This window comes from Heterodontus francisci, chromosome 15 (genome assembly GCF_036365525.1).
Source record: "Heterodontus francisci isolate sHetFra1 chromosome 15, sHetFra1.hap1, whole genome shotgun sequence".
NCBI classification, from domain to species: Eukaryota; Metazoa; Chordata; class Chondrichthyes; order Heterodontiformes; family Heterodontidae; genus Heterodontus; species Heterodontus francisci.
This window is the reverse complement of record NC_090385.1, coordinates 66,344,106-66,371,983: the sequence shown is the minus strand read 5'-3', so window position 1 is coordinate 66,371,983 and position 27,878 is coordinate 66,344,106. Positions and strand designations below refer to the sequence as shown.

At 42.5% G+C, this 27,878-nt stretch overlaps 1 protein-coding gene across 5 annotated transcripts in view; it reads right to left on the bottom strand.

The window, feature by feature from the left end:
* The window catches only part of LOC137377726 (kelch-like protein 4), a 415,621-nt gene that overhangs the window by 8,677 nt on the left and 379,066 nt on the right, over window positions 1-27,878 (bottom strand). For 4 of the 5 annotated variants that reach the window (XM_068047695.1, XM_068047698.1, XM_068047696.1 and 1 more), the window contains 2 exons: window positions 19,833-20,045; window positions 8,557-8,728 (listed from right to left, as the gene is read on the bottom strand). In XM_068047695.1, coding sequence (XP_067903796.1) covers window positions 8,557-8,728; window positions 19,833-20,045 — 385 coding nt within the window. Of the gene's footprint in view, window positions 1-8,556; window positions 8,729-19,832; window positions 20,046-22,071; window positions 22,145-27,878 lie in introns of those variants that run through there. The other variant, XM_068047697.1, reaches the window with a different exon arrangement.

The window sequence follows — 27,878 nt, the reverse complement described above, 5'->3', positions numbered from 1 at the left end:
GTATTGAATTCTTGCTCCTTCTTTTGGCTTCCCACTTCCAATTTCTCTTGTTTGTCTGTGGGTCAAAACCGGACGCTAGAACCAAAATTCTGTTACGACCAGGTGAGAAAATTGTCTAGGGGTCCTTCTCAGCCTTCACCTGGTCTTACCGTAACAGGGTTTAATTTTAAACACACCGTATTTTTAGCTCCCCCTTGGTGAATCCTTTTTCACCACCTTTCAATTATAAGGCAAAGAAACCAGCACAAACAGCCTTTCCTAGGTTTAAAGAAGAAAAGTTGAAATTTATTAAATTTGAACTTAAACTCTAATTTGGTTGATGCCTACGGATACACGATGCATCCATGCTAGCAAGCATACGCGATACACACATGCAAATAGAGACAGAAAAGAGCAGAAGAAAAAATAAAGTGGAAAAGTTTGAGGCAATATCTGAATAGGTTTTGTTATGGTTCTTGAAGCTCACTGTAGAGTTCTTGATTGTAGATAGATCTTGCTTTTTGTTGGGGCCCAGTATTCTTCTTAAACCTTATTCATTGTGGAAACTTTTCTCTCTTGGGGTTCATGTGTCTTCAGTGGAATCAGAGGCTTGTGAGAAAGAGATGGGAGCAGACAGGAGAGATCTTCTCGGTCCAGGAGCAAACAATCTTTCTGAGTTCAAATTCTCTGTGGCTAGTTCAAAAGACCCCTGGAACAGCCAGTTAGTCATGTGACCAGCTGGTTCTTTGTCTACACAAGCACCGTCTTTTACTATGCAAATGTATTTTCCAGCCATGGCTGATCTGTTTAACAAGTCACTTCCTCGCTCCAGTAACAGTTTAAAATCAACGCTCATGACAAAATCAATGTGCCTCATTCTTGGCAGATGGGGGCCTAGCATGACAATGGTATGCTACCAACTGAGTCAAATTAATATGCATATCTGTTTAAACAAAGAACATAATAATGCATGTAACATAATCCAATCAAATTGAGCCACCCATATTATCAAATGTGGAAACTATTTTTTAAATGTTAAGCAGTGGGTACTTCTCTCTAAACAAGCAACCAGTTTACTTGTTTATGAAGCACATTGTGCAGATTTGAATTTTCATGTTTTTATTTTTACTTTTAGTACTTTAAAGCCCAGTGTGTAAGGCATATCTTCACACAAGTTTTGTTACCTATTAAACTAAAGTTGTAAATTACACATTTGAGTGAGAGATCAGTGTACCATAATTTTACAGTATTTGTTCATTTTTGCTCAAGCAAGAAGGACTAGTACTGCAGAATTTTACATTCAAAGTTTCTAGTAAGAAATTATTGCAAATATTTAGGTGGTTGCTCTGTGAAGAATTTGAACTATATTTTCATGAATTCATGGGGTGTGGGTATCCCTGGCAAACCAGCATTTATGGCCCATCCCAAATTGGCTTTGACAACATGGTGGTGAGTTACTTTCTTGACAACTAAATCGCTTGCTTGGCCATTTCAGAGGACAGTTAGGAGTCAAACACATTGCCGTGGGTCTGGAGTCATATATATAGGCCAGACCAGGTAAGGGGGGCAGATTTACTTCCCTGAAGGATATTCGTGAACCAGTTGGGTTTTTACAACAATCATGGTCACCATTACTGATCAACGTTCTCTCTAATTTTTGTTCGCTGTGTACGGCTGGCTTGTTGCACTGCACGGTCCCTTTAAGATCAACGTACAGTTGCTCATGTGCCCATCTCAAAGGGAACATTGCTTGTTCACAGCCTACTTGTTCCCTATGTGCTACATTCCTGATTGCTGCATGGTCATGTACCCATGCAGCTTAGAGGGGATATTGGCAGAATTTTATTCTGCCCTTGGAGGTGGGCATGGAGACGGGCGGCGCAAGCAAAATGCAGGGGTTCTGAAGATGGCCTTCCCAACCCCAGGCCAATTGAAGCCCTCAAGTGACTAATTAATGGGCAATTAGGGACCCTTTCCCACCTCAACCTCAATTTTGAGGGAGGTGGAAGGGTCTGCTGCTGCTGGAAGAAGCCGCCAGGTAAAACCTGGCAACTTCTTAGCGGGGTCATGGGGTGTCCCTCCTTTGAGGGTAATCCAGGGCCCCTGGAGGGTCCTCCCTGGCAACGATCATTGCCTCCCCCTGGGAAGACAACCCCCTACCCTGCCCCCCTCGGTGCAGCATGCTGAAAGGTCCCGGTGACTCTGACCCCACTCACCTGTCCTGAGGTCTCCTTCTTCCTCGGTGCTGCAGGGCATCCTGCAGTATTGGCAGGGGCCATTCACCCAATGGCACTGCCGGTACTTCAGAGCTGCCGACCCTTCGATTGGCCGGCATCGCTGGAGGCAGGAGCTCAGCCCTTAAAGGGACAGTGTCCCCAAAGGTGCACAGTTAATTTTCTGCCCGCTGTGGAATGGCTTTGGGGATCCGACGGAGAGCTAATGCAGGGTCTCCCCCTGTCTTCCGGCCTGCTGCTGGGACCCCCATAGAATGCAGCCCATTATTACCGATACTAACTTTTTATTCCAGATTTATTGAATGAATTGAATTTAAATTCTCCAGCTGCCAAGGTGAGATTTGAACTCTTGTGTCTGGATCATTAGTCCAAGCCTCAGGATTACTAGACCAGTAACGTTACCACTATGCTACTGTACGCAATATTGCCAATATCTTTCCACTTTGGAAAGTGCAAATACTAATTTTCTCTGAGCGATTAAATAGAATTACCACTGCCCAGCTAGACAATGCTGAACTGCTCAATTAAAAACAAAAGCACTAATCCACACAATTCAATTTTACTTAAGAAATATATGTTGCACGAGCCATGTACAGATTCTTTGCTCCTCTAAAGTAATCAACATCTTTAAAATTAACAAATTATTTCACTGATGAAAGGGAGTTCCAGTTGTTCTTTGTAATCAAGTCTTTCTCACCACTTTAACACCAAGTTGAGCTAAGTTTTATTAAGGTTTCCTAAGGAACTTATCATTGTTGTCCTTTCAGCCTCCTTTCCTGTAATTATTTGAGCTAATATTTAATGATTGTTAAGTAGTTTATTCTTACTTCCCCCCCAGTTTTTGCCAATTTTCACCCCTTCCTCTTGGGCCCAAGTCAGGCTGTCAAGTGTTTAATAATAAAATCAGCATGAACCAGGACACTCTCAGAAATTCTCAGCCCCCCATCTTTGGGTCTAGTCACTAATGGAATGGATTCCTGCAGCACACTGTAGGTGGGAATCCTCATGAGCAGAGGAGTTCCTGCCTATTATATGTAGTGGCCAATATCACTTGCACTAGTGGCAGGACTTGGGTAGGAGTAGTGCTTGGGGTGTGGGGAGAATAGCTGGCAATCAGTGACAAAAGGGGAAAAGGAAATTGAAGGCAATGAAGGGGAAAGGGAATGGATAGCAATAAAAGAGGAATGGAGGGAAGAATGGATGACAATGAAGGGGAGGAAAGGATAAATTGGCAGCATCGAAGGGAGAAGGAAGGGGTACATGGCTGGAAATAGGGGCACAGGAAAGGGGGAAATGAAAGCAAGAGGAAAGGGAATAATGAAAGACACAGGAAAGAGAATATGATGGGAAATTAAGAACTTTCTTGATCAGTGTCTTTCCAGCTCATTGAGAAAGGAAGTCTGCTAGATCTATATGTATGTTTGTATGTTCAAAAAGGGAATATGAGGGACAAAGAAAGAGTGTGACACGAGATTAACACTAACATAAAAGGGAACTCAAAAGTCTTGTATGAACACATAAATAGTAAAAGGGTAGTCAAAGGAAGGGTAGGGCCAATTAGGGACCAAAAAGGAGATTTTCTTCTGGAGGCAGCAGTACTATATGCATACTTATGCCTTCACTAGAGAAGAAGATGCTGCCAATGTAACAATAAAGGAGGAGACAGTGGTGATATTGGATAGGATAAAAATAGATAAAGAGGATATACTTAATAGGTTGTCAGTCCTCAAAGTGGAAAAGTCACCTGATCGAAAAGGGATATGCCTTAGGTTACTAAGGGAAGTAAGTTTGGAAATTGCAGAACATCTAACCATAATTTTCCAATCCTTCTTGGTGCCAGATGACTGGAGGATTGTGGATATTACATCCCTGTTTTAAAAGGGGGAAAGGGATAAACCTGGCAAGTACATGTCAGTCAGCCTAATGTCAGTGATGGGGAAACCTTTGGAGACAATAAGCTGGACAAAATTCACTGGCATTTGGAAAAGTATGGGCTAATAAATGAAAATAAGCATGAATTTATTAAAGGCAAATTGTGTATGAGTAACTTGATCGAGTTCCTTAATGAAGTAATGGACAAGGTTGTGGTTGACGTGTGTATACATGGTCTGGCAAAAGGTGGTTGACAAAATACCAAATAATAGACTTGACAGCAAAATTAAAGCCCATGTGATTTAAAGGACAGTGACAGCATGGATACAAAATTGACTAAGAAACAGAAAGCAGAGAAGAGTGCTGAATGGTTGCTTTTCAGATTGGAGTAAAGTATACAGTGGTGCTCCACAGGGGTCAGTATAGGATCACTGCTCCTTTTGATATATAATAATGACCTGGACTTGAATGTACAGGGAATGATCTTAAAGTTACAGATAATATGAAGCACAGAACTGTAGTAAACAATGAGGAGGGTAGTAACAGACTTCAAGAGGACATAGACAGATTGTAAAATGGGTAGACATACAGAAGATGAAATTTAACGCAGGGAAGTGTGAAGTGATACATTTTGGTAGGAAGAATGAACAATATGAACTAAATAGTACAATTTTAAGGTGAATGCAGGAACAGAGAGACATGGGGTGTATGTAGACAAAGTTTTGAAGGTGGCAGGACAAGTTAAAAAGGCTGTTAACAAAGCATATGGAATTCTTGGCTTTATTAATGGAGGAATAGAGTGCAAAAGCAACAAAGTTATGCTAAACCTTTATACAACACTGATTAGACCTCAGCTGGAGTATTGTGTTCAATTCTGCACACTACACTTTAGGAAGGATCCCAAGGCCTTATAGTGGGTGCAAAGGAGATTTACTTGAATGGTATCAGGGATGAGGGGCTCAGTTATGCTGAGAGACTGGAGAAACTGGGATTGTTCTTACAGCAAAGCAGGTTTCAGATAGGTGTTCAAAATAAATGTTTTGATAGAATAAATCAGAGAAACGATTTCCAGTGCCAGGAGGGTCAGTAAACCAATTGACCGATTTAAGGTGATTGGCAAAAGGACCAGAGGCAACACTTTTTACACAGCAAGTTGTTGTGATCTGGAATGCACTGACTGAAAGCGTGGTGGAAGGAGATCCAATAGTAATATTCAAAGGGGAATTGGATAAGTACTTGGAAGGAAAATAAAATCACATGGCTTTGGGAAAAGAGGAGGCGAGTGGAATTAATTGGACAGCTCTATCAAACAACTGGCACAGGCACGATGAACCAAATAACCTCCTTCGATGTTGTATCATTCTACTATTCTAGGAAAATGAAGGAGACAGAGAAGGGCCTAAAAGTTGGAAATGGCACTGTAAGAGGAGGGGGGAGAAGTTGGGAATGGCATAGTAGGATAGGGATGAAAGGAAGTGTTTTCATTAACTGAGAAAGGCTGAGGAAAGAAAGGGCCAGATTGAATGGAGATAAGGAAAGAGTCCCAATTGAACTAAGACAGTTGGAGGGGAAAAGAGTACCACCTTGAACTGAAAAGCAGAGAAGTAGAGTGCCAGTTTGAAAAGTGGTGGAGGTGGAAGAAAAGTAGCAGTTTAAATTGGATTAGAAGGGGAGAAGGGTGGAGATTTAAATGGGAGTTCAAGATTGGAGAAGGGAAGAGGTTTGCCGGTATGAACTAGGAGGGTTGGAGAAGGAAAGTCTCTGAAAAGGTCGGATGTTGGATGGGGTAGTGTCTCTGTGAACTGTAGCAAGGGATTGGATATAGGAGAGTGACTGTTGAATTAACTGATGGTCTGGTTGGTCTGTTGTAAATCCAAATGTTTTTCCTCTTTTTTTGAAAAGTTAAAAATCTATCAAGTGTGAAATATAACTATATTTAAAATTAATCTAAATATTCCACCTGAGCACATCTGGACCCTCTAGAAAAGCACCTGGAACTTTGTGTTTTCAATTTCACTGAGAGGTGACCAGATTGAGGTTTTTAATATTATGAAGCAGTCTAATAGAGTAGACGTTGAAAAGTTGTTTCCACTTATGGGGGAGTCCAAAACTAGCAGTCATAAATATAGGAAAGTCACTAATCAAGCCAATAAGAAATTCAGGAGAAACTTCTTTACTCAGGGAGTGATGAAAATGTGAAACTTCCTACCACATGGAGTGGTTGAGGCGAATAGCACAGATGCAGTTAAGGAGAAGCTTGATAAGTACGTGAGGGAGAAATTAATAGAAAGATTTGGTGATAGAGTGAGATGAAGTAAGCTGAGAGGAGCTTATATGGAGCTTAGACCTGTTGAGCCATATGACCTGTTTCTGTGCTGTAAATTCTATGTTATTCTTCATTGATGATGGGCTGGTTCCTGCTTAAGTACAGTTCCTCGGAACCTAAATAACCTCCCATACCTTACAGTTCTTTATGTGTGAAGCTAGACAATAAAAGTCAGCAGGCTATTCCAACCTTCAGGTATCATACCTGTCGTGTCATCATCAATATCCAAACATGCACATTGTCTAAGAATGGCTGGATGATGACCAGAATTTCCTCTCCCTAGCTCAGAGATACTGAGGCCAAATGTAATAATTTACTGCCCATTCAGCTGAAATCTGTTAACTCAGTAAGACCAAGAATGGAACCTGTGATCTTCTGGTGTGTATGACTCAGTTATTTCTTGTCCTTATGAACTGACCCATGGCAATTTTATCCTTTTTCCTTATCTTTAGGATTCAGTGATCACACATCATTCTCTGGAGGAGATAATACTTAGCCGATCTATACCTGGCCTTTTGCTTACGTCCCTCGTGGCTGCAGACTTCAATTTGTCTTTCCTTGATTGATTTAACTTCCCTTTTTGTTGAAAAGACATCTCAGGGGGTGAAAGTTTTCCTGCCAATTTTTTTGAAAACTATTATGAGTACAAAATATTTCCCATTTTGCACAACAATGTCAATAATTTGGTGTAGCAGCCCATACCCTGCCACTCTGCTCTCACACTCACACGCTGCCACTGTCTGCACACACGACCTTTTACACTAAAATTACTGACAGGAGAAATTTCACTCGAGTTGTATTTTCCACAAATAAGGAAGGAAAATTAAATTAAATGGAGAGTTACTGTTAACTTCAGCTGAGTGATGTGTTAACAGATACCAAGGAGCACAAAAGACTTGTCAGAACCCTGTAAAATTGCACTGAAAAACCTTTGCCTCACTTTACTTGTTGCAAACATAGATTCGTATCATAATGAGTATGAACTGTTTCGCTAACAGGGCTGCTGTTTTTAAAATTGATTATATAATCTCTAGTGGGAGAAATTTGATTTTTGAGTTCGTACCCGTGGGCTGAGTTTTCCCAGGACCATGGTGGTGGGCTTGTGGAGTGGGGGTCTTGCTGGGTAAATAGGGGGAAATCTGTGTTGGGATGGCTCCTCGACACATTCACGTCCCTGGGGAACTTTCCCAGGGGTGGCATGGGAAGTGGATCGGCTGCCCGCTCTACAGAGGTGGGCAGCCAATTAAGATCCCAATTAGGGGAAATATTGTGGTTTTTCTGCCATTTTGCCAGCAGCATAAGGAGGCTGCCAGTTCAATGGAGGCAGGGGGCCATAGGAGCCGGAGGCTTCATGCCGCAAAAAGGGAGCTGCATTAATGAAAGGTCGCAATCGCAACCGAGACCGATCCATTAAATCCAGCCCAATTCATTAAATGCTGGTTTTTTGATCATTAATGTGCAGGCCAGTGATAGCGCCTCCATTTTGAGGCCCCCTCTCGGTCCCCGACCTGCCTCAGCAGCGCCCACCTCTCCCACTGGGGCTACCAAGACTTAAGAGCTGCCAGCCCGCTGATTGAGCAGGCGGCATCAGGAGCCCAGCTGCCATCCTTATTTGGATGGCAAGCTCAAAGTCAGCCAATTAGGAGGTGGCCTCTGGGAAGATTGCAGCCAGAAAGTGTACGCTTGAGACCCCCCATTTGGTCCTGTCATCGGAGTCCCGAAGGCCATGGGAAAATTCTGCCCCATTAGTCTGAATGGAGTATAATTTGAACCTTACTTTCCAGCACTTTGTTTCTTTCAGAGATAGTGTTTAGCATAGGTACTTGTTTTCACAGATATGGAGTTGTACCCTGTGCCGAATAGTCATTTCTCTAGTTTATGAAGGGGCTTACACCTTTCAATAGATTCATGACCTTTAGCAAGTTTCTTCCACATTATACTTGATGACTGAGTACAATTGTGTCCATAAATGTAGAACAGAACCTGGGACAGTACCATAGTGCAGCCTAACCCGTACAGTTGATGCATTTGAAGTATCCTCGCAAAACGTCATTATGTCATTGATATTTTCAAGAGAAATCCTTCTAAATTTAATGTAGCTGTAAATCTATTTTACATTCTATTGTGTCCCTGATTATTTATTACCTCGGTCCATTCATTATTTTGTGCATCGTAAGATTCTACTGTATTTAGGTAAGTCTGTCCATCATATCCTCCCACAGCATATAGCTTGTCCCCAAGGAGGCACACTCCAACAGCATCTCTTGGAACACTTAAAGGTGCCACGTTTGTCCAGGTGTCTGTTTTGGGATCGTACCTACAAATTTAAAAATAGGGTTAGTTTATAAAACTGGCCAATCTAAATATGAAAGATGTTTCAATGTAGTATTTTCAGAAGAAATTGTGCTAGTTTACAATTGTCAGAATGGTTGGCTTATGAATTAGTCAATTTTGCTTAAAGTCGTTTCATTTTGAAACCTTTGCAAGTTCATTATTGTCAAACATTAATGTGCAGGTTTTATATATAATAGAATATATTTGCATTAAACAGTGAAAATTATCTGATCACATCTGTAAGGAGAACTAATTTTCACTTCCAATTAATTAATTGGGGAAATGCCATGAAAAGATAAATAGGATTCTGGATTTTAAATACAGGGCCTTGAATACAAGAGCAAGGAGTCGATGATGAAACTATAGAAAATATTAGCCAGGCCAAAGTTGGAATACTTAGGTAAATTTTGCAGAGTGAGGATCTCAACACCAGAAAATTGGTAGTTGGATGAATTGGATTTGCTGACCTAACTTGTTTGATTCTGTCACCCATACTCCCACAGAGCAAGATTTTGCATGAGGAACAGAGAATTGGAAAACGTCCCCTGTTGTATGCAGTTTTGGCTGCCCCATCGCGGAAAGGAGATTGGAGTCAGGATAAGATTTACCAGGAGGTAGTTATAATAGAGAAGTGAAAAACTCAGGCCGTGTTTACTGGTTTAGAAGTGTTCAAAAAATGTGAAAGGTTTTTCAAAAGGTAAATTACTTCCCTCGGCTGGTGATTCAGGAACAAAGGACCATAGATTTAGATTTGTTCCAGGTGCTTTAAAAGTGAGGTTGAAATAATTTTTTTACACAAAAGGCTATTAGAATATGACATATATAGAAACCAGTTGTATCACAATATTTAAGCTCAAACTGGACAAATACTTAAACAAGAAAAATATTAAGAGTACAGAGAAACAGTTAAGAACTGGTAGAGTAGATATCTAGGATATGGCGTGAACACAGACATAGACACAAAGAGCTGGATGATCACATCCTGTGCTGAAATTCTAGAGGTTCTGTGAAATGTCAGGGTGTTTTTCTCTGAAGGCGCACCAAGGTATTGTTACGACCGAGGTGGAGGAGTGCACTGTCTTTTCTAGTCCCACTTCTCCACAGGTCACAACATATATTTAAAAAAATGTTTACCCAGTTACCGATTCAGTCAATCATATACTCTATTTATCCCAGAATAAAATACAAAAACAAAATGATCAGTTTATTATAAAACACGACTTGTCCAGTAAGAAAGCAAAGCATTAACACACAGATTGAAATATGAAAGTTCCTTTTTAAATCCCCCACAAACAAACTCACACACACACTGAAAAAAATTAATTCTCTCTGCAGAGCCTTGTTACAAAAAAAAAATTATTTGGCCAAATACTTGCCAATTCTTGAAGAAAAGAGAGAAGATATGGAAAGATGTCAGTTGTGACAATATTGAAAATACTGGTCTCTTTAATTAAACAAGACTCATTTCAGTGTTAATAGAGAGCAGGTGATGCTCATTATAGTTTTGTATTTAAGGGCTGGGTTTTTGGCCAGTTGGGGAGTTGCCTCTGGACAGAGAATTAGTCCAGAAGGGAATAGTGGAAACTGATGTTTGGACTGAACTATGAATTGTCGATATAACAGTTGCGGATCAGAGACTGTCATCCGCTTTTTCATTTTGGTGACTGGACATCTGCCTGTGTAACAAGTTTCCCTTTTGGTCTGGCATTTGGGTATATGGTGATGGGTCATTGGGATCTTTTCAGAAGCAGTTCATTCTGGAGATGTCAAAAAATAGTCTAGTAGGCTTTTCAGGAGAAATACGGCATCATGGGCTTCCGCTATCACACTCTGGTTTCACAGGGATTTCTCAGTGACAGGAGGAAAGAGGAGATGATGTTTTGGACCCCTCAGGGTCTCTGAGAGCGGTGCAGGAAAGATGAGCTGGGGGTTTATTCGTTGGTAGGCTGATCTTCAACTGCTTTTCAAACACTGTCCATACCCCAACTGAACCAAAACAATATCTCAGAAGCGAAACCACAAACAGCAGGTCAGAACCTCCTGACCACTATAAATCTTAACATGTCACTGCTCTGCAAACATCTTTCCCAAGTCACCAAAGTTTCTGTTGTTTATTTATCGTAAGGCATGGGACATCCAGTAAAGGATGTTTTCTAACACAATGAGCTTGGAAGAAGGCACGGGGAATGCATGACTTGTGCGCCACTGACGAAGAGGGGATGGTTGCTTCATCCCTGGCAATGGTGCCCAGTGCCACCGCGACGGCACGGGTGCCATTTTTAAAGGGCTTCGAGCCCTTCATCCAGATTTACATTTTTAAAGATACATTTCTTGGATATTAATTGTAAAAAAATTTAGTAAAAGCTAAGAACCACTCTACCACCTCCACCCCCCCACCAATGACCACATACTTTATTTTTGGGCCACCAAAAAAAACTTCATTCCCAAGCTGAATTTACCCCCGCCCCGAAACTTTGTCACCTTTGCCCTTCAACCCCTTCCCACCATCTCCTCAGCCAATGGAAACCGGTTTCTCCACTTCACCGCATCCCCCACCCCTCCCGCCCTGAAAATGTCACTCCTCCCCCCTCCCCACCAGTGTCATGCCTCGGATCTCCAAACGGAGATCTGACAGCGGACCAGCCGGAATATCGGTGTGGGATGGCCATCAGGTCAAGATGAGTTATTTTGTATTTATTTTAATTCACTTTAATATTTAAATCAAGGCCCCATTGCTGAGTGGCGGGGAGGGGGGGGCTGCATCAAGGCCTCGCCGCCGCCAGTAAAATATGGTGGGGCCATTCTGGCGTCAGGGGTTCCGGTGGACCTCTCCCAGAAGAATTTTCCGGGCCTCCCCACCATGACCCCCAATGCCGGACGGCTGGTTAAATTCAGTTCATTATCTCAGTGTCCTTTCAGTGAATTGTCAACAATAAAAAAAACGTCCAGTGTCTATGAAATCTTCAGCTTTCCAAAATCAAATACATTTCCACCATTTAAATATGACTCCTCAAAAATATAACAAAAAAAGTGGAGGCACTTAAATGGAAGCACTTTCGGAAGACCTCTATCCTTGGAGGAATGAAACATCATTTTTAAATGCGTTTCATTACAAAGAGTGAAAAAACAGAAGATGGAAAAAAATATTAAAACACATTTACATACTCATTCTCATTCACTCTTTGTACGTAGCTACAGTTCTGCTTTGTAGCATCTTTGCACTCAGATAACTCAAAGCGCAGCTAGATCCTAGACAAAGCATCTGCAATTGGGGTTCCGAAGAAGGGTCACTGACCCGAAACGTTAACTCTGCTTCTCTTTCTACAGATGCTGCCAGACCTGCTGAGTGAATCCAGCATTTCTTGTTTTTGTTTCAGATTTCCAGCATCCGCAGTATTTTGCTATAATGCAATTGTATTATGTTGCTCTGTAATGTGGATAATCTTTAAGTGATAAGGTTGCAATAGTAAACTCCATCAGAATAGCCTGGCATTCTGGTTTTTGACTTTTTTCCACAAAGGCCAGGGGGTTATGATCAGAATATACTAGTGTCTCTCTGTAGTCGTGGTGGACATAGACTTCAAAATGCTTAAGAGTTAGTAATAAACCCAGAGTTTCTTTTTTCGCTGCAGTGTATCTTTTTTGGTGTTGATTTAACTTTTTGGAAAAGTATTCCACCGGCCTTTCTCTGCCTGATTCATTGTTATTGAACAGGACGGCACCAACCCTAGGTCATCAGCATCAATTGCTACCTTGAAGGGCTTAGTGAAATTTGAAGCAGCCAACACTGGTTAATTAATGAAAATGGCTTTCAGCCTCTCATAAGATGCTTGACACTCTCCTGACCACAATACTTTGGCTTTCTTTTTTTGTAGCAAATCTGTCAGTGGAGCAGCTATAGTACTAATATTTGGCACCAACTTGCGGTAGAAACCACACATCCTCAAAAACCTCATGATTTCTCGCTTAGTCTTAGGGGTAGGGAACTCCACAAATGCTTGTTACTTTTCCTTGCAACACTTGTCCTTGCCCTACTATATACCCAAGGTCGGTTACCCTCGCTTTTGAAAATTCACTTTTGGCAAGGTTTATCACTAAATCAGCTGATTATAATTTTCTAAGAGCACTAAGAGCTTCTAGTTGTTCCAAGTGGTCCTTCCAAGTGTCACTGTATACCAGCATATTATCAAGGTAAACCACATAGTTAGGAACACTGGCTACCACTTGGTTCATTAGTGTCTGAAAAGAGGCTGGGGCATTTTTTAGCCCGAATGGCATCACTCGGCATTGGAAAAGACAAAGACTAATATTTCTTTTGTTCGGGGTGTTAAAGGAACCTGCTAGTATGCCTTTAACAAATCTATTTTTGTAAGAAACATGGCTCTGCCCACTACAGTCTTCCAAGCAAGGAACTAGGTAGGTGTCTGCCTTTGTTACTGCATTAACCTTTCTGTAGACTATGCAGAATCAAGTTGGAGTGTCAGGTTTAGGCACTGACGTGACTGGGGAACTCCAGCTGCTTTGACTGGGTTCAGTTAGGTGGTTTTCCAACATGTATTGGATTTCTGCTTTTACCTGGGCCTGTTTCTTTAGACTTGAGTGATTAAGGATGCTCTTTTATCGGAAAGGGCCCGGCCCAAACCTCCCAGCGGTGGTAATGTCCGTGGCAGCCCTCTCGCTGCTGGCCGATGGGACCACAATTTACATATGCAAATTAATAAACTTAATACATTTAAATACAGTTACCTGAGATCTTGAGCAGCAGCTGGCACTCCCGCACCTTCATATTCGCGTCCGGCGAAATGAGGTGCCACACTGGTGGGGAGAGGGGAGGAGCTATGTTTATCAGTGTGGGAGGGGAAGGGCAAACGGGGTCAAATACATGTAATGGAAGTAGGGGATGGTGGGAAAGGTTGAATTTTAAACTTTGTGCAGTTTAGGGGGGGGGCAAGGTCAGCTGTAAAAGGTAAGTGTTTTCAAGGGGAAAAGGGCAACTAATTATTGTAATTGTTATCAGGGATGGGAAGTGGGCATAAGAAATTTATGTATTTAGTTTTGGGGGAATCTTTCTTTAAAAATTTACTATGCCAGCAGAGCTGGCTGCCCTTTAAAAATGGCGCCAGTGCCTGTGCATAGGCAGCTGATACCATTGCCAGCAACAGACAGCCTGCCCCCTTCATGTGATTGCGGGGTGGGGGAAGGGCCGCCCCAACTACTTAAATGAGCCGCAATGCTTAAGATTGTGAGGGCTCTTTGGCGTGCGACCCACACCATTTTTTGAGCTTGCCGCCAATCTCGGCAGCGGGCTCTTAAAACCCAGCCTCATGTGTGGCAAAGGTTGTACATCCTGGTTTGCCCCTACAGACTTCTTTAAATGCTGTGGGTAGCCTTGTTAGGTCTTCTCGTTGTTCTGCGTCTAAATATGAAAGCATAGTATCTAATCTCCCTAACAATTCAGGGTGAGCTAACTGAATAGTAGGAGGTTCAATCTGAGAATTGTCTCGGTTTCCTTCTGCCTCATCTTCACTATCCCTTTCATCCTTCACTGTCCCTACTACTTGACATACCTGTGCTTGCTTATCCTCCTCCCGGCGATTTGGGGTGTCAATCAAATAATTTACCAATTCTTTTGGCCACTTTATATGAACCACTGAATTGTGCTTTCATTGGTTCACCCTGTAACGGCAATAATACTAACACCTTATCCCCTGGTTGAAATGTTCGGGTCTTGGCATGCCAGTCTGCCCATTTCTACTTGGTTGTTTGGGAAGCTTTCAGGCGCTCCTGAGCCACTTTGCAGGCTCCCGTGAGCCATTCCAGGAGCACAGATACATAGGGCTGGATTTATAAGCTTGCTTCAAAATGGCAGTCCGCCCATGCGGACCGGACATTGCGGAGCCGCCGTGATATTCAGCTCATTTAAATGGCCAGGATGGACCGCAACCCTCCAACCCCAATGACGTGGAGGGGGCAGGCGGTCCGAATTGGTAACGGCGTCAGACACCACTCTGCAGGCGTCAGCTCCATTTTTAAAGGGCTTCGAGTCCTACACTACAATTTAAATTTTTAAAGAAACAGTGATTTGAAATTGATTTGGAAAAATTAAATAAATATTTCTAGCCCCTCTCCCCATTTTATTCATTCCTTGCCCTCTTCGCCACCCCCCGAAAGGCTTACCTTGTGCATGTGACCTTCACCCCCCATAGTTCACAAACTATGCACTTTACCCCTTCCCACCATCCCCTAAACCAATCGGAGGAGTTTGGCCCCGTTCCCCCCACCCCCGCCCTCCTCGACAGAGAAACTTACCTGCTCCCCCCTCCCCACTCCAGACAGAGATCCAAAAGCGCGGGAGTGCTGGCCATAGGCGGCAATATCGGAGGGTGATGGATGGTGGGAGCGGGTAGGACATTTATTCATTAATTCCATTTATTTCAATACTTAGATTTGGCTTCCGTCACCAAGCAGCAGAGTGGCCGCCATGAGGCCTTGCCACTACTGGCAATATGGGCCGGGCCTTCCCAGCATCGAGGCCCATGGCAGCACGCCCCCACCCCCACTACTACCCCTGACGTTGGGGGGCTATAAAATCCAGCCCATAATCTACCAAAGAAGATTCGTCCCTCTGTTTTTGATTTGATTTAGATATACAGCACTGAAACAGGCTCTTCGGCCCACCGAGTCTGTGCCGACCATCAACCACCCATTTATACTAATCCTACACTAATCCCATATTCCTACCACATCCTCACCTGTCCCTATATTCCCCTCCCACCTTCCTATACTAAGGGCAATTTATAATGGCCAATTTACCTATCAACCTGCAAGTCTTTTGGCTGTGGGAGGAAACCGGAGCACCTGGAGGAAACCCACGCAGACACAGGGAGAACTTGCAAACACCACACAGGCAGTACCCTGAATTGAACCCGGGTCGCTGGAGCTGTGAGGCTGCGGTGCTAACCACTGCGCCACTGTGCCGCCCAGTTCTAAAAAATTTTCTTTGATTAGTTTTAGAGGACCTCTTATCTCATGTCCATAAACTAATTCAAAAGGACTAAAACCAGTAGACTCATCAGCTAAATCCCGAGTAGCGGACAAAAGAAATTCTAGCCCTTTATCCCAATCATTGGGATATTCATGACAGTACGCCCTGTTCATCATTTTGAGGGTCTGATGGTACCTTTCTTAAAGCCCCTTGTGTCTGCGGGTGGTATGCTGAAGACTTTAATTACGTTATACCCAAAATTACCTATAACTGCCTGAAAAATTCAATTGGATCTCAATCAGTAATCCATATCTAGTGAAGAACTGGGTTAACCTCTCTACCACTACCTTAGCAGAAATTGTTCTCGAGGGAATGGCCTCTGGGAACCGAGTAGCCATATCCACGAGAGTGAGTATATATTGGTGTCCCGTTTTTGTTTTCGATAAAGGTCCTATACAGTCTGTCAACACCCTACTAAATGGTTCCCCAAAAACCGATATGGGAATTAGAGGTGCCGGTTTTATGGCAGATGGCGGTTTTCCCACAATCTGGCACTTATGGCCTGTTTACAAAACTGCACCATGTCCTTGGAAAGACCTGGCCAGTAAAGATGTTGACCAATACGTGATTGTGTCTTCTGGATCCCCACATATCCCGTCACAGGAATTTCATGGGCTAGCCTTAATATTTCCCGGCGGTACCATTATCTGGCGAACCACCATCCATTCTTCGTCTGCAGGTCTGTGAGGAGGTTTCCACTTCCTCATCAGAATCCCATTTTTAATTTGGTTGCTTTCTGGAACTCCTTTTGCCTCAGGTTCAGTTAAAGCCTATTGTGCCACTTTATTTAAATCTGGATCCACTTGCTGAGTCTTGATCAGAGAAGACTTACTAAACATTTCCTTCAGATTATCCAAATCTCCAAAGGCTATCTGTCTGTGGTGCCAATTTTACCTCGGACAATGGAACTGGTTTAGCCGTTGCTCGGGTCACTACACATGAAGGAAAAATTCCTGGAACCTTTCCTGCAACTGTTCTATCTCTTTGACTTCACTAGGTATTTCCGTGACTGCTGGAGAAGCTACTACCTTCGCTCAGGCCAAATCATTCCCCAGGAGTAGGTCAACTCCATCTACAGGCAAACTATGGACAACTCCTACAGTTACTGTTCCAGACATTAGGTCACACTCTAGGTGCACCCGATACAAAGGGACGGGTATATACTCCCCTCCAATACCATTCATTAAAACCTTGGCATTCAATGCACTCTCTGGGGGAAAAGGTATGCTCTTCTCCAGCAAAAGAGTTTGGGTGGCTCCTGTATCCCTAAGTATAACTATAAGTTTGCCTGTCTCACTTGAGGGATAAGGAGTTACTTTTTCTTTTGACAAGAATTGCCTATAAATCTCAGGTATCTTATTCACGTCCCCCGCACTCACAGCGGTTTTTGTATTTGGTCTTACAGCTGCAATCAGAGGTACAGCTTGATCTGTTGTACTCTTGGTCAGGGCCTCTTTCTCTACACTGGCTTTGTGTACCCCAATAAGTCCCATGGTTTACCCCGCAACTTCCAGCATTCTGCACGAAGGTGTCCCACCTTGTGACAATGGTAACACGTAGGCTTTTGGACTTCACTTCCACCCTCAGCATCTTCCTTTCTGGCCTGAGGAGGAGATCCTGGGCGTTCCCAGCTATCCCTTCTTGCCCCTGACTACTTGCCTTCCTTTCACCCTCCCACCTTCTTTCCTTCTTGGGTTTGAGCGGGTGACGGACAAAGGATTTGGGATTGTAAACAAGCTCATAATCATCAGCGATTTCAGCTGCCTGTCTGGCTGTTCAAACCTTCTGGGTTCTTACTAATGGAGGGAGTGAATTTTAAAATTCTTTCAGGAGAATTAATTCCCTAAGGTTTTCATACGTGGCCTGTACATTTAGTGCCCGCATCCAATGATCAAAATTAATTTGCTGTACCCTCTCAAATTCTATATAAGTCTGACCAGGCTGTCACTGGAAGTTCTGAAATTTCTGCCTGTATGCATCAGGGACCAACTCATAAGCATCTCATAATCTGTAGAAGCCTCCTCAGAAAGCATGGCATAAACTTCATGAGCTTTGCCCATCAACCTGCTTTGCATAAGCAGTGTCCAGCTTTTCTTCAGCCACTTCATCTGTCTGGCTATCTTTTCAAAAGAAATGAAAAATGTCTCTACATCCCTTTCTTCAAACTTCGGGAAGGCTTGCACAAATTTAAATAGCTCTCCACTAGGTTCTGGGCTGGAGTCAGATCTTTCTTCATCAGAATTTTCCTTAGAGTCAAGGCCACTCTTTTGACTTAGTTCCCACTTTTTAACTTCGAATTCCCTTTCTTCTCTTTCTCTTTGAAATGTTCTCTCTTTTGTCCTTTCCTCTCTGTCAAGTTCAAACTTTTTCATTGTCAATTCTCTTTATTGCTCAAGCTTAAGTTTTTTCATTTCTATTTCTTTTTCTTTGTCAAGTTCAAGCTGCCTCATCCTAAATTGAATTTTAAGTAATTCAACTGCAATATCATCTGGTTCATCATTTTCTTCTTCCAATTTCAAATGCTGTGCTATTACTTCAATTATGTCTGCTTTCTTAACTCCTGGTTTTAACTCGAACTCCAATTCTGCTGCCAATGCTATTAGCTTAACCATGCTTAAGTTTCTGAAATCACTCAGGGATAAGTCCTCTTTTTCTAGAAAGGTCGTAGCAACTGACCAAGACTTTCCAGTAGTGTAAACTTTTCTTTAATGCACAAGAAATTTGTTTTTTTTTTTCACTTTTCCTCTTTATAATTATTATTACCCCACTTACAATTTCACATTGTCGGCTTCTTGGATTATCCCTCACAGAGCCCCCAATTATATGTTACGACTGAGGTGGGATGAGTGCACTCTCTTTTCTAGTCCCACTTCTTCACAGGTTACAACATATTTTTTTTTTAAATGTTTACCCAATTACTGATTTGGTCAATCATATACTCTACTCTTTATCTCAGAATAAAATACACCAACAGGTTTCTTTAATAAAAATTAAAATGATCAGTTTATTATAAAAAAAACTTATGCAGTAATAAAGCAAAGCATTAACACACAAATTGAAATCTGAAAGTTCCTTTTTTAAAGCCCCCACACACAAACTCTCACACACTGAAAAAAGTAAAGAAATTTCTCTGCAGAACGCTGTTACATAAAAATAACAAATAAAAATACTTTGGCCAAATACTTGCTAATTCTTGAAGAAAAAAAAGAGAAGATCTGGAAGGATGTCAGTTGTCCCTTTTGGTCTGGCATCCGGGTATACAATCACTGGGATTTTTTCAGAAACGGTTCATTCCGGAGATGTCGAGAAATAGTCTAGTAGGCATTCCAGGAGAAATGCAGCATCATGGGCTTTCACTACCACACTTTGTTTTCGCAGGGATTTTTCTGCGACAGGAGGAAAGAGGAACTGACCTCTCAGGGTCTCTTAAAGCGGTGCAGGAAAGATGAGCTGGGGGTTTATCCTTGGCAGGTTGATCTTCAACTGCTTTTCAAAAACTGTCCACACCCCAACTGAACCAAAACAATATCTCACAAGTGAAACCGCAAACAGCAGGTCAGAACCTCTTGACCACTATAAATCTTAATATCTCACTTCTCTGTAAACATCTTTCCCAGGTCACCAAGGTTTCTGTTGTTTATTTATCGTAAGGCATGTGACATCCAGTAAAGGATGTTTTCAACACATTTCAGTGTCCTTCAATGAACTGTCAACAGCAAAACAAAGTCCAGGATCTATGAAATCTTCAGCCTTCCAAAATCGAATCCATTTCTACCATTTAAATATGACTTCTCAAAAAATTTAACAAAAAAATGGAAGCACTTTCATAACACTATGAATGTTGACTCCTGTTCTTTTAGCATTGTACAACTAGCTATACTTTTTTTTTACCATGATCATAACCTTTCTGATTTATCAATTCCTGAGGTTGTTCAATGGCATTGGAACCATTACCCACCACCTCCCCCCAACATTAGCCTGCTTGCAGTTGAGAAAGGGAGTTAACTGAAGGCGCAAAGAAAACACATTTGTTCATTCTTACCGTTCCACACAGTCTGACAGCCTGGAGCAGTGGTTAGATGCAGGGGCATCATGTCCTCCCACTGCATAAAGAAAACCATTGCACGTGGCAACTCCCACCCCTCCTCTTCTCTTGGACATGGATGCACACATGCTCCATTTATTGGTGTGAGGATCAAAACACTCCATTGATCGTAGGCAAGAACTGCCGTCTCGCCCACCTACTGCATAAAGCCTGCAAAACATAACATTCATCTTTAGGATTTCAGAACACAAACAAAATAAAGTGAGAACCTCTAGAATCTGATTGGACCCCTGTATTATGCAGTGCAACCACAGAGGATTAAGTTTGAGTTATAGGTACTTTGGAAGAATTACCAAATTTGTTTTTCCATATTTTGCAAATTTGAACATATATCCATTATTAGGAGAGTCCCTGTTCTGATTTTCAGTCCGTACTTAGTTAGTTGATCTCAGCTGGGGTGGCAAAAGGGGAGCTGTAATTGAACTCAATGTCACCCGTTTAAGAGACACTTCTCAATTGGCATTGTTGCTCATTGCTCTTCAGACCCCTGCTGGAATGTGTATATATGTGTGGGTATTGATTTCAGGTGAAGACAGGATTAGACTCAGCTGTGATGCCTGCCATGGCAAAACAGGCATTCACTGTCATGTTTATGCATGAAAAACAGCAACTTGACTGAGATATTAAAGGGCTGCCAAAACTCCTGGAACCATACCCAATCACATGTAAACTCTTCAGGAGAGGATGGGAGAAAATTTGGAAAGAGAAGGTGGAGTCAGGGGGTGGGAGGGAGGGGTAAGTGAATGCAAGTCAAGGAGAATGTGATCCACATAGAAGAAAAATAGAGGCAAAATCTGAATTAGTCCATATCACTTCAAATGAGCAGCTCTCCTGTTACCTTTTAGTTGTTACATGACAAAAGAACTGGCTCGGTCATAGAAGACAGAGGGTATCAGTGGATGTCTGTTTTTCTGAATGGAGGAATGTGACTAGTGGTGTTCCACAGGGATCAATGCTGGGACCTTTGCTGTTTGTAGTATATATAAATGATTTGGAGGAAAATGTAGCGGGTCTGATTAGTAAGTTTGCGGACGACACAAAGGTTGGTGGAGTTGCGGATAATGATGAGGATTGTCAGAGGATACAGCAGGATATAGATCGGTTGGAGACTTGGGCAGAGAAATGGCAGATGGTGTTTAATCCGGACAAATGTGAGGTAATGCATTTTGGAAGGTCTAATGCAGGTGGGAGGTATACAGTAAATGGCAGAACCCTTCGGAGTATTGACAGGCAGAGAGATCTGGGCGTACAGGTCCACAGGTCACTGAAAGTGGCAACGCAGGTGGATAAGGTAGTCAAGAAGGCATACGGCATGCTTGCCTTCATCGGTCGGGGCATAGAGTATAAAAATTGGCAAGTCATGTTGCAGCTGTACAGAACCTTAGTTAGGCCACACTTGGAATATTGCGTGCAATTCTGGTCGCCACACTACCAGAAGGACATGGAGGCTTTGGAGAGGGTACAGAGGAGGTTTACCAGGATGTTGCCTGGTCTGGAGGGCATTAGCTATGAGGAGAGGTTGGAAAAACTCGGATTGTTTTCACTGGAACGACTGAGGTGGAGGGGCGACATGATAAAGGTTTACAAAGTTATGAGCGGCATGGACAGAGTGGATAGTCAGAAGCTTTTTCCCAGGGTGGAAGAGTCAGTTACTAGGGGACATAGGTTTAAGGTGCGAGGGGCAAAGTTTAGAGGGGATGTGCGAGGCAAGTTTTTTACACAGAGGGTGGTGAGTGCCTGGAACTTGCTGCCAGGGGAGGTGGTGGAAGCAGATACAATAGCGACATTTAAGAGACATCTTGACAAATACATGAATAGGAAGGGAATAGAGGGATATGGGCCCTGGAAGTGCAGAAGGTTTTAGTTTAGGCAGGCATCAAGATCAGCGCAGGCTTGGAGGGCCGAATGGCCTGTTCCTGTGCCGTAATGTTCTTTGTTCTTTGAGGGTGGCATAGAATTTGTTTCCAATAAGGTTTCCAAATGGACTCTTCAAGACAGCATTTTGTGGAGACTCATTAGATACTACAATGACAGAGTGACTTGAATTAATAACATTTTACTGCCTCTCACAATACTACAGGGAATAAGGTTCTAATTACCTTAATTAAATTCCAATTGATATTTCCACATTGTTAGCTGCTTTTCAGTTCTGTTATTTCCCCAAAGAACAATGGACAAGATTAAAGGTCAGTCCATGTGGAATATTAATACATTCTTAAAGTTGTTTATTCCATTTATAGTGATTAATCCTGATGGAATTAGAGAGTAAATGGCTGTTACAAGTAAAGTGACAAGTGATGTAAATGACCATCGATTCTGTTCTTAAATATCTTGAATAGCCTTTGTTTTAGTATTTGCCCCATGTAAAATTTTTCAACATGTATTAACTAGTCTGCATTTCTTATCTAGAATAAACCAAGATGACCTCTACTCCTTTGTTAAATTGTTGCTATAATATATATTGGCCATGTAATTGTTGTTCAATCTGTTGCAAGTTATTGTTCATTATGTCTCAAAACCCCCACGTTTTTATTGCTCTCAATAAATTGGCGAGAAACTCAAATCAAACTCTCCTCAACAACCACAACAATAACTTGTACTTACACAGGGGCACAGCCTCAGGATAAGGGGTCGATCATTTAGGACTGAGATGAGGAGGATTATGAATTTTTGGAATTGTCTACTCCAGAGGATTGTGGATGCTCTATCATTGAGTATATTCAAGACTGAGATCGATAGAGTTTTGATCTCTCAGGGAATCAAGGGATATGAGGAGCAGGCAGGAAAGTGGAGTTGAGGCAGTAGATCAGTCATAATCATATTGAATGGTGGAGCAGTTTTGAGGGATTGAATAGTCTACTCGCTCCTATTTCTTAAGTTCTTATGCTCTTATATAGTGCCAGAATTAGGTATGCTCCCGCATTATGTTTCCTATAAATTGATAATTGCCTTAAGTTGTTATTACATATATGTGGGCTGCTCCCATATGCCGATACAGATAGTGAATGATATTATAACTTGGGACGATGCTGTTAGTTGTCCAGCCAACAGCCTTGCCATGCAAAGTTAAAATAATTCATGTGTGCCATTATCAAAAATGACTTGTGACTGGGTGAACAGGAGAAGTTGCGAGGTGACCTAAATCAGCCTTTATACAGCCATGCTGCTGCCAACAGCAGCTGTAACTTCAGCTGTAAATGGAAATGGATTTTTGAGGCTGAAGTACTCCCATTGGAGAAACAGAACTGCCTGAATACCTCCTTTTCCAAGGCTCCGCTGCTGGCAGACCTGCTACCAGTTGCAAATGTGAACAGTTATCGTTAACAACATTGGCTGCTTTTTTTTTTGGTTATGGGCAAATTGAGCATTCAGGTTTCTCCTTCATATTGGCAATCCTGCTTCCACATTTAGACAGTGCGAACCGTCCTGAAATTGGGGAAAACACTGAGTGGGACTCTGACTTTAAACCCTTTCAATGGTTAACATTTTAACTGCTTCATGTGTGTTTTTTTTCCCTGTTCTCAGATGATAAACATACCTCCCAACTTCTTGTCATTCTGATAGTGAAGTACTGTGTAGTATATCATGACAAAAGTATATAGCCCATGATTTTGTGTTGTGACACCCAAATTAATTTTAAAGTTAACTTGTGTGAAACAAAGTTTCCAAAACTTCTGATTTTCCTTGCCAAGTGACAAGAAAAGAAATCAAAAAAACAGCAATGCCCAAGTTTACAAATGGACAGATCAGAATTGACCTTTTGTGGCCGTCATCTACAAATATTATTTTGGAGGGTAAAAATAAAATCAACTAACAAAGACTAAACGTGGAACATTCCATGTGTAGTTGCGGTGGAATGGAGATGGGAGCAGGCAGAAGAAGAGAGGCAGTTACCCAGGAAGCCTAGCAGTCAGAGAAAACGTTATCTCCTATCACAGCCATACACCTCATTCCGACCAAACTACTTGATAAAATGAACAGCTAGGTCATAGATAAGTCCAACATATAGCACCTATGATCAATACAGATGCCATTGCAGCTTGCATCCGAAACAACTCAACTACTCCAAAAACAAATGCAGAGTGAAAAAGCTGCTTCAGCTCTGCCTGCAAAAAGCCACTCCACACACTACCTTTTGGGCTGCCTTCACCCCTGAAGAGATGGACACAGCACTGACAGTCACCAAGTCTGGGAAGGCTGCGAGGATCATTGGTATCTACCCACAATTCCTCAAGAACCAGGGCTCAAATGAACGGATGTGTCTTGCCAAACTCACTCCAAGTTCTGTAACACTGGGATAAACCCCAGAGGACTGGCATAATTCCAAAGACCATTCTAAAGCCAGGAAAACCATCCCACTTTCCCAAAAGGTACAATCACATCAGCTTTCTGTCTACGGTCCCCAAGGTGGTCGAACAGCTCATCCGTATCCGAATAAAACCAGTTTCAGAAGCCGCTCTCACAAACGAACAGGCGGATTTCAGAGAAGGAAGAAGCTGCTCTGACCAGGTCCTTGCTCTCACTACCAACAATTAGATAATGTTTCAGAAGCAGCTGAAGACTGGAGCTGCCTTTATAGACTTGCCATCAGCAACAACACTGTCTGGCGCAAAGGCCTGCTACTGAAGCTTTCAACAATGATCAAATGCTGCAAATCTCATGGTTGATCATCAGAATTGGTAAACCTAAGTTCCACGTTTATCTTGGTGATAAGACCAGCCGAACACAGATGCTCAACAATGGTCTACCACAGGAGTGGGTGCTTAAGCTGGCCTTTGTCAGAATCTATACAGCAGACATACCTTGCACCAAATCACAGAAGTTTGTGTATGCCGATGACGTAACACTGGTGACACAGGAATCAAAGTTAAAGGAAATGAGTAGGACGCTTGCCAGCACCTTGGACCTACGGCAGTGCTTCTTCCAGATCTGGTGCCTCTGCCCCAACCCAGTGAAGACATTTGTGTGGGTGTTCCATCTGAACAATAATGCTGCCAGGAAAGAATTCAATGTTTCCTTCTACGGAAGCGACTTGCCAATGACCCTCACCCAAAATGCCTGGGTGTCACCCTGGACAGGACTCTCACCAATCTGCCTCATCTCATCATCACTGGCCAAGAAGTAAAAACCAGGGTAAACCTGGTCTAGAAATTCACTGGAACTTCATGGGGGAGTATAGCCAATACACATTGCACCACAACAGTGGCCCGGTTTACTCTGCTGCAGATTGCTGCAGCTGCCACACAAAAATGTGCAGTTAAATGTCCCTATGAGGACAGTGTCAGGGAGGCTCAAGTCCACCACAACCGGATGGCTCCCTGTGCTGTCCCACATTGCCCTGCCTGCCATTTGCTCTGACACCATCGTGCTTGTTGTGTGATTGCCTTTAAAAGTGATATCCCTTTAAGATCTTAGTATGCTAATGAGCTGAGTACCAGGAAGCAGTCATGTGACTACAGGTCAGTCTCTGCTACTGTAAAACCTAGAGGCAGCTTCCCTAAATAGTTAGCTCTGTACTGTGTATAATAATTAGCTGGAAATAAACCTGTTTGAGATCTTCAATCAACTGAACTTCAAGCATCTCATTTATGTTGCATCAGACAACATAAAAAGCTTCTCATTATATGGTGGCAGAGGTGGGAGGAGAAGAAAGAATCCAAGCTTGAAGACTACAGTAAAACAGCTTTAAAAATTACCTATAGCTAAAAGAGAGAACGATAAAAGAAATACTGGCCCAAACAGTGTATAGAAGAGAAAAAAAACCTCAAATCTAGCTGGAGAAAACAAAGCTGAATGACAGGCTGCAAATCAATCACTACGATTAGATAAGTCAGAATCCCCGTTGAAAACAAAACTGAGGTGCTTGCAGAGTTGATGTTTCTTAAAAGCCTCAATAAAAGAACAAAACAGGGAAAACCCAATTCCTAGCTCAGGCTGATCGATTATTTTCAAAGGCTCCCCCAAGCTGATCAAGTCTGCGCGATTGCAGGAGGCGCCCGACAGCAAAAAGCGCGGGAATCGACCATTCATACAGCTCGTAGCTGAAGCTTTAAAAAGAAAACATTAAATCATCCCAGCGTGAAGAGCTTTCATTCACTCAGCCAGAGTTTCAAAAAAACTCATAAAACCTTTTGAACGTGAAGAACCACAGCTGTGTAAACAGAGAGTCTTGGAATCAATACCTCTGGATCAATTGCATGGAATCAATACCTCTGGATTATCTGAACACGACTTGAAAGATCCTGCAAAAATATGGAAAGTGCTGGAAGATCAGCTCCGATTAAGAGTGAATTTTCGAATTCACCATCTGGAATTGATGACTGACAGGCAACAGCCACATGAATCAATAGATCAGTTCATCAGCTTATGCTATAATAAGAGCAATGAATGCGACTTCTCAGAAGCTGAGCTGTCAGTCTGAATAATGGAGCTGCTGATTGTATCGACACCCATTGAAGCATTTCAGAAGGACCTCTTGGGGGGGGGGGGTGGGTGAAAGAAAGTTCACAGCATCACTGCTGGAAGATGGCAGGAAATACGAAGCCAATTTAGCTGGACAACAGCACCCACAAGCACTAGCTGCAACCAACAGTATCAGCACCATAACCAGGTCGAAAAGAACAAGCAAGCTATTCGGTAAGTGCAGTCTGTCCCACTCACGGCGATGTTATCGTGCATTTCGTGACCTGTGCAAGGTGTGCGATACAAAAGGACACTGGGCCCGCCTACGCAGGAATTCTGGTGCCAAAGCCACCACCAGAAGTAACGGTTGGAAACAAACAGACAACAGGGCAACAGCAGCAAGGAACTGCATAAAAGCAAGGGAATACATGAGGTCCACAACAAAACAGACATGAGGCGAGACTCAGAGAGAAGTAATTCTCAGCGAGAAGACGAACAAGCATTTCACATTGTGAACCTGATGTATCATGTTGATGAAGTACAACAACAGCAAGCTTTCGCCACTGTTAACAGCATGTGCCCAAAGAAAGCTGGCAAGCATACACTCAGGGTCAGGATTGACACCGCAGCTCGTGCAGATATCCTACCATTCCGAAACCTCAAAGACATGTACCTTAGTCGTTGGAAATCAATAATACAATAAATGACTGCCAAGTTATCTGCATATAATGGGTCACCCATCCCTTGCAGTGGCACACTAATCATGCAATGCAGCTATGGCAAGTCGGCTTGGAAACCACAAATATTCTACCTAGTAGACACGAGCAGACCAGCAGTGGCAGGACTACCAGCGTGTAAGGACCTCAACATCATAACTATCCATGACAGTATTGCCAAGGCAAAATCTCCAAGGACTGGAACCTGCTCTCAGACTCTGACCAGCATCAAATGCTGCAGTCTGGAAACCCAACAACAGCACATTTATGTCGCGCCTTCACTTCTGCTGTCTAGAGAACCACCAGCACCATAATGAGCCAGAATGGACAGGTATCTCCATGAGAACAAGTACTGTTCCCTCAACAAGTCCTCGACCTGGAGCCCCAAGCTTTCAGATGTGGAGGATGAGGAGAGGCAAAGGACATGCAATGTCCTGAAGAGACAGAGGAGGAATGAGTTGAAGCATTATCTATTGGCTCTTCGAGATGAGGTGCTGGAACTTTCCAAGAATGACAAGGCTTCAAAAATGATTATTTTGAGAAAAGCAACAGAGTATGTTCGCAAGCTGAAGGCAGAGCAACAGAAACTGAACGCAGAGAGGGAGAAACTTCAGAAAAAACAGCAACAGATGAGATACAGATTCCCCGAACAAGAGTTGTCAAACCACTGAGATGATATATGGACTTTTGAGCCTCTATATTTGTAAATTTCACAATCTCATCCATTTGTAAATAATTTTGATCTTATCTAATGTTATGTGTTTTTGCGTTTAGCATACGAGACTTAGCTTTGGAAAGAAGGGGGATGTTGTGTGCTTGCCTTTAAGAGTGATATCCCTTTAAGATCTTAGTATGCTAATGAGCT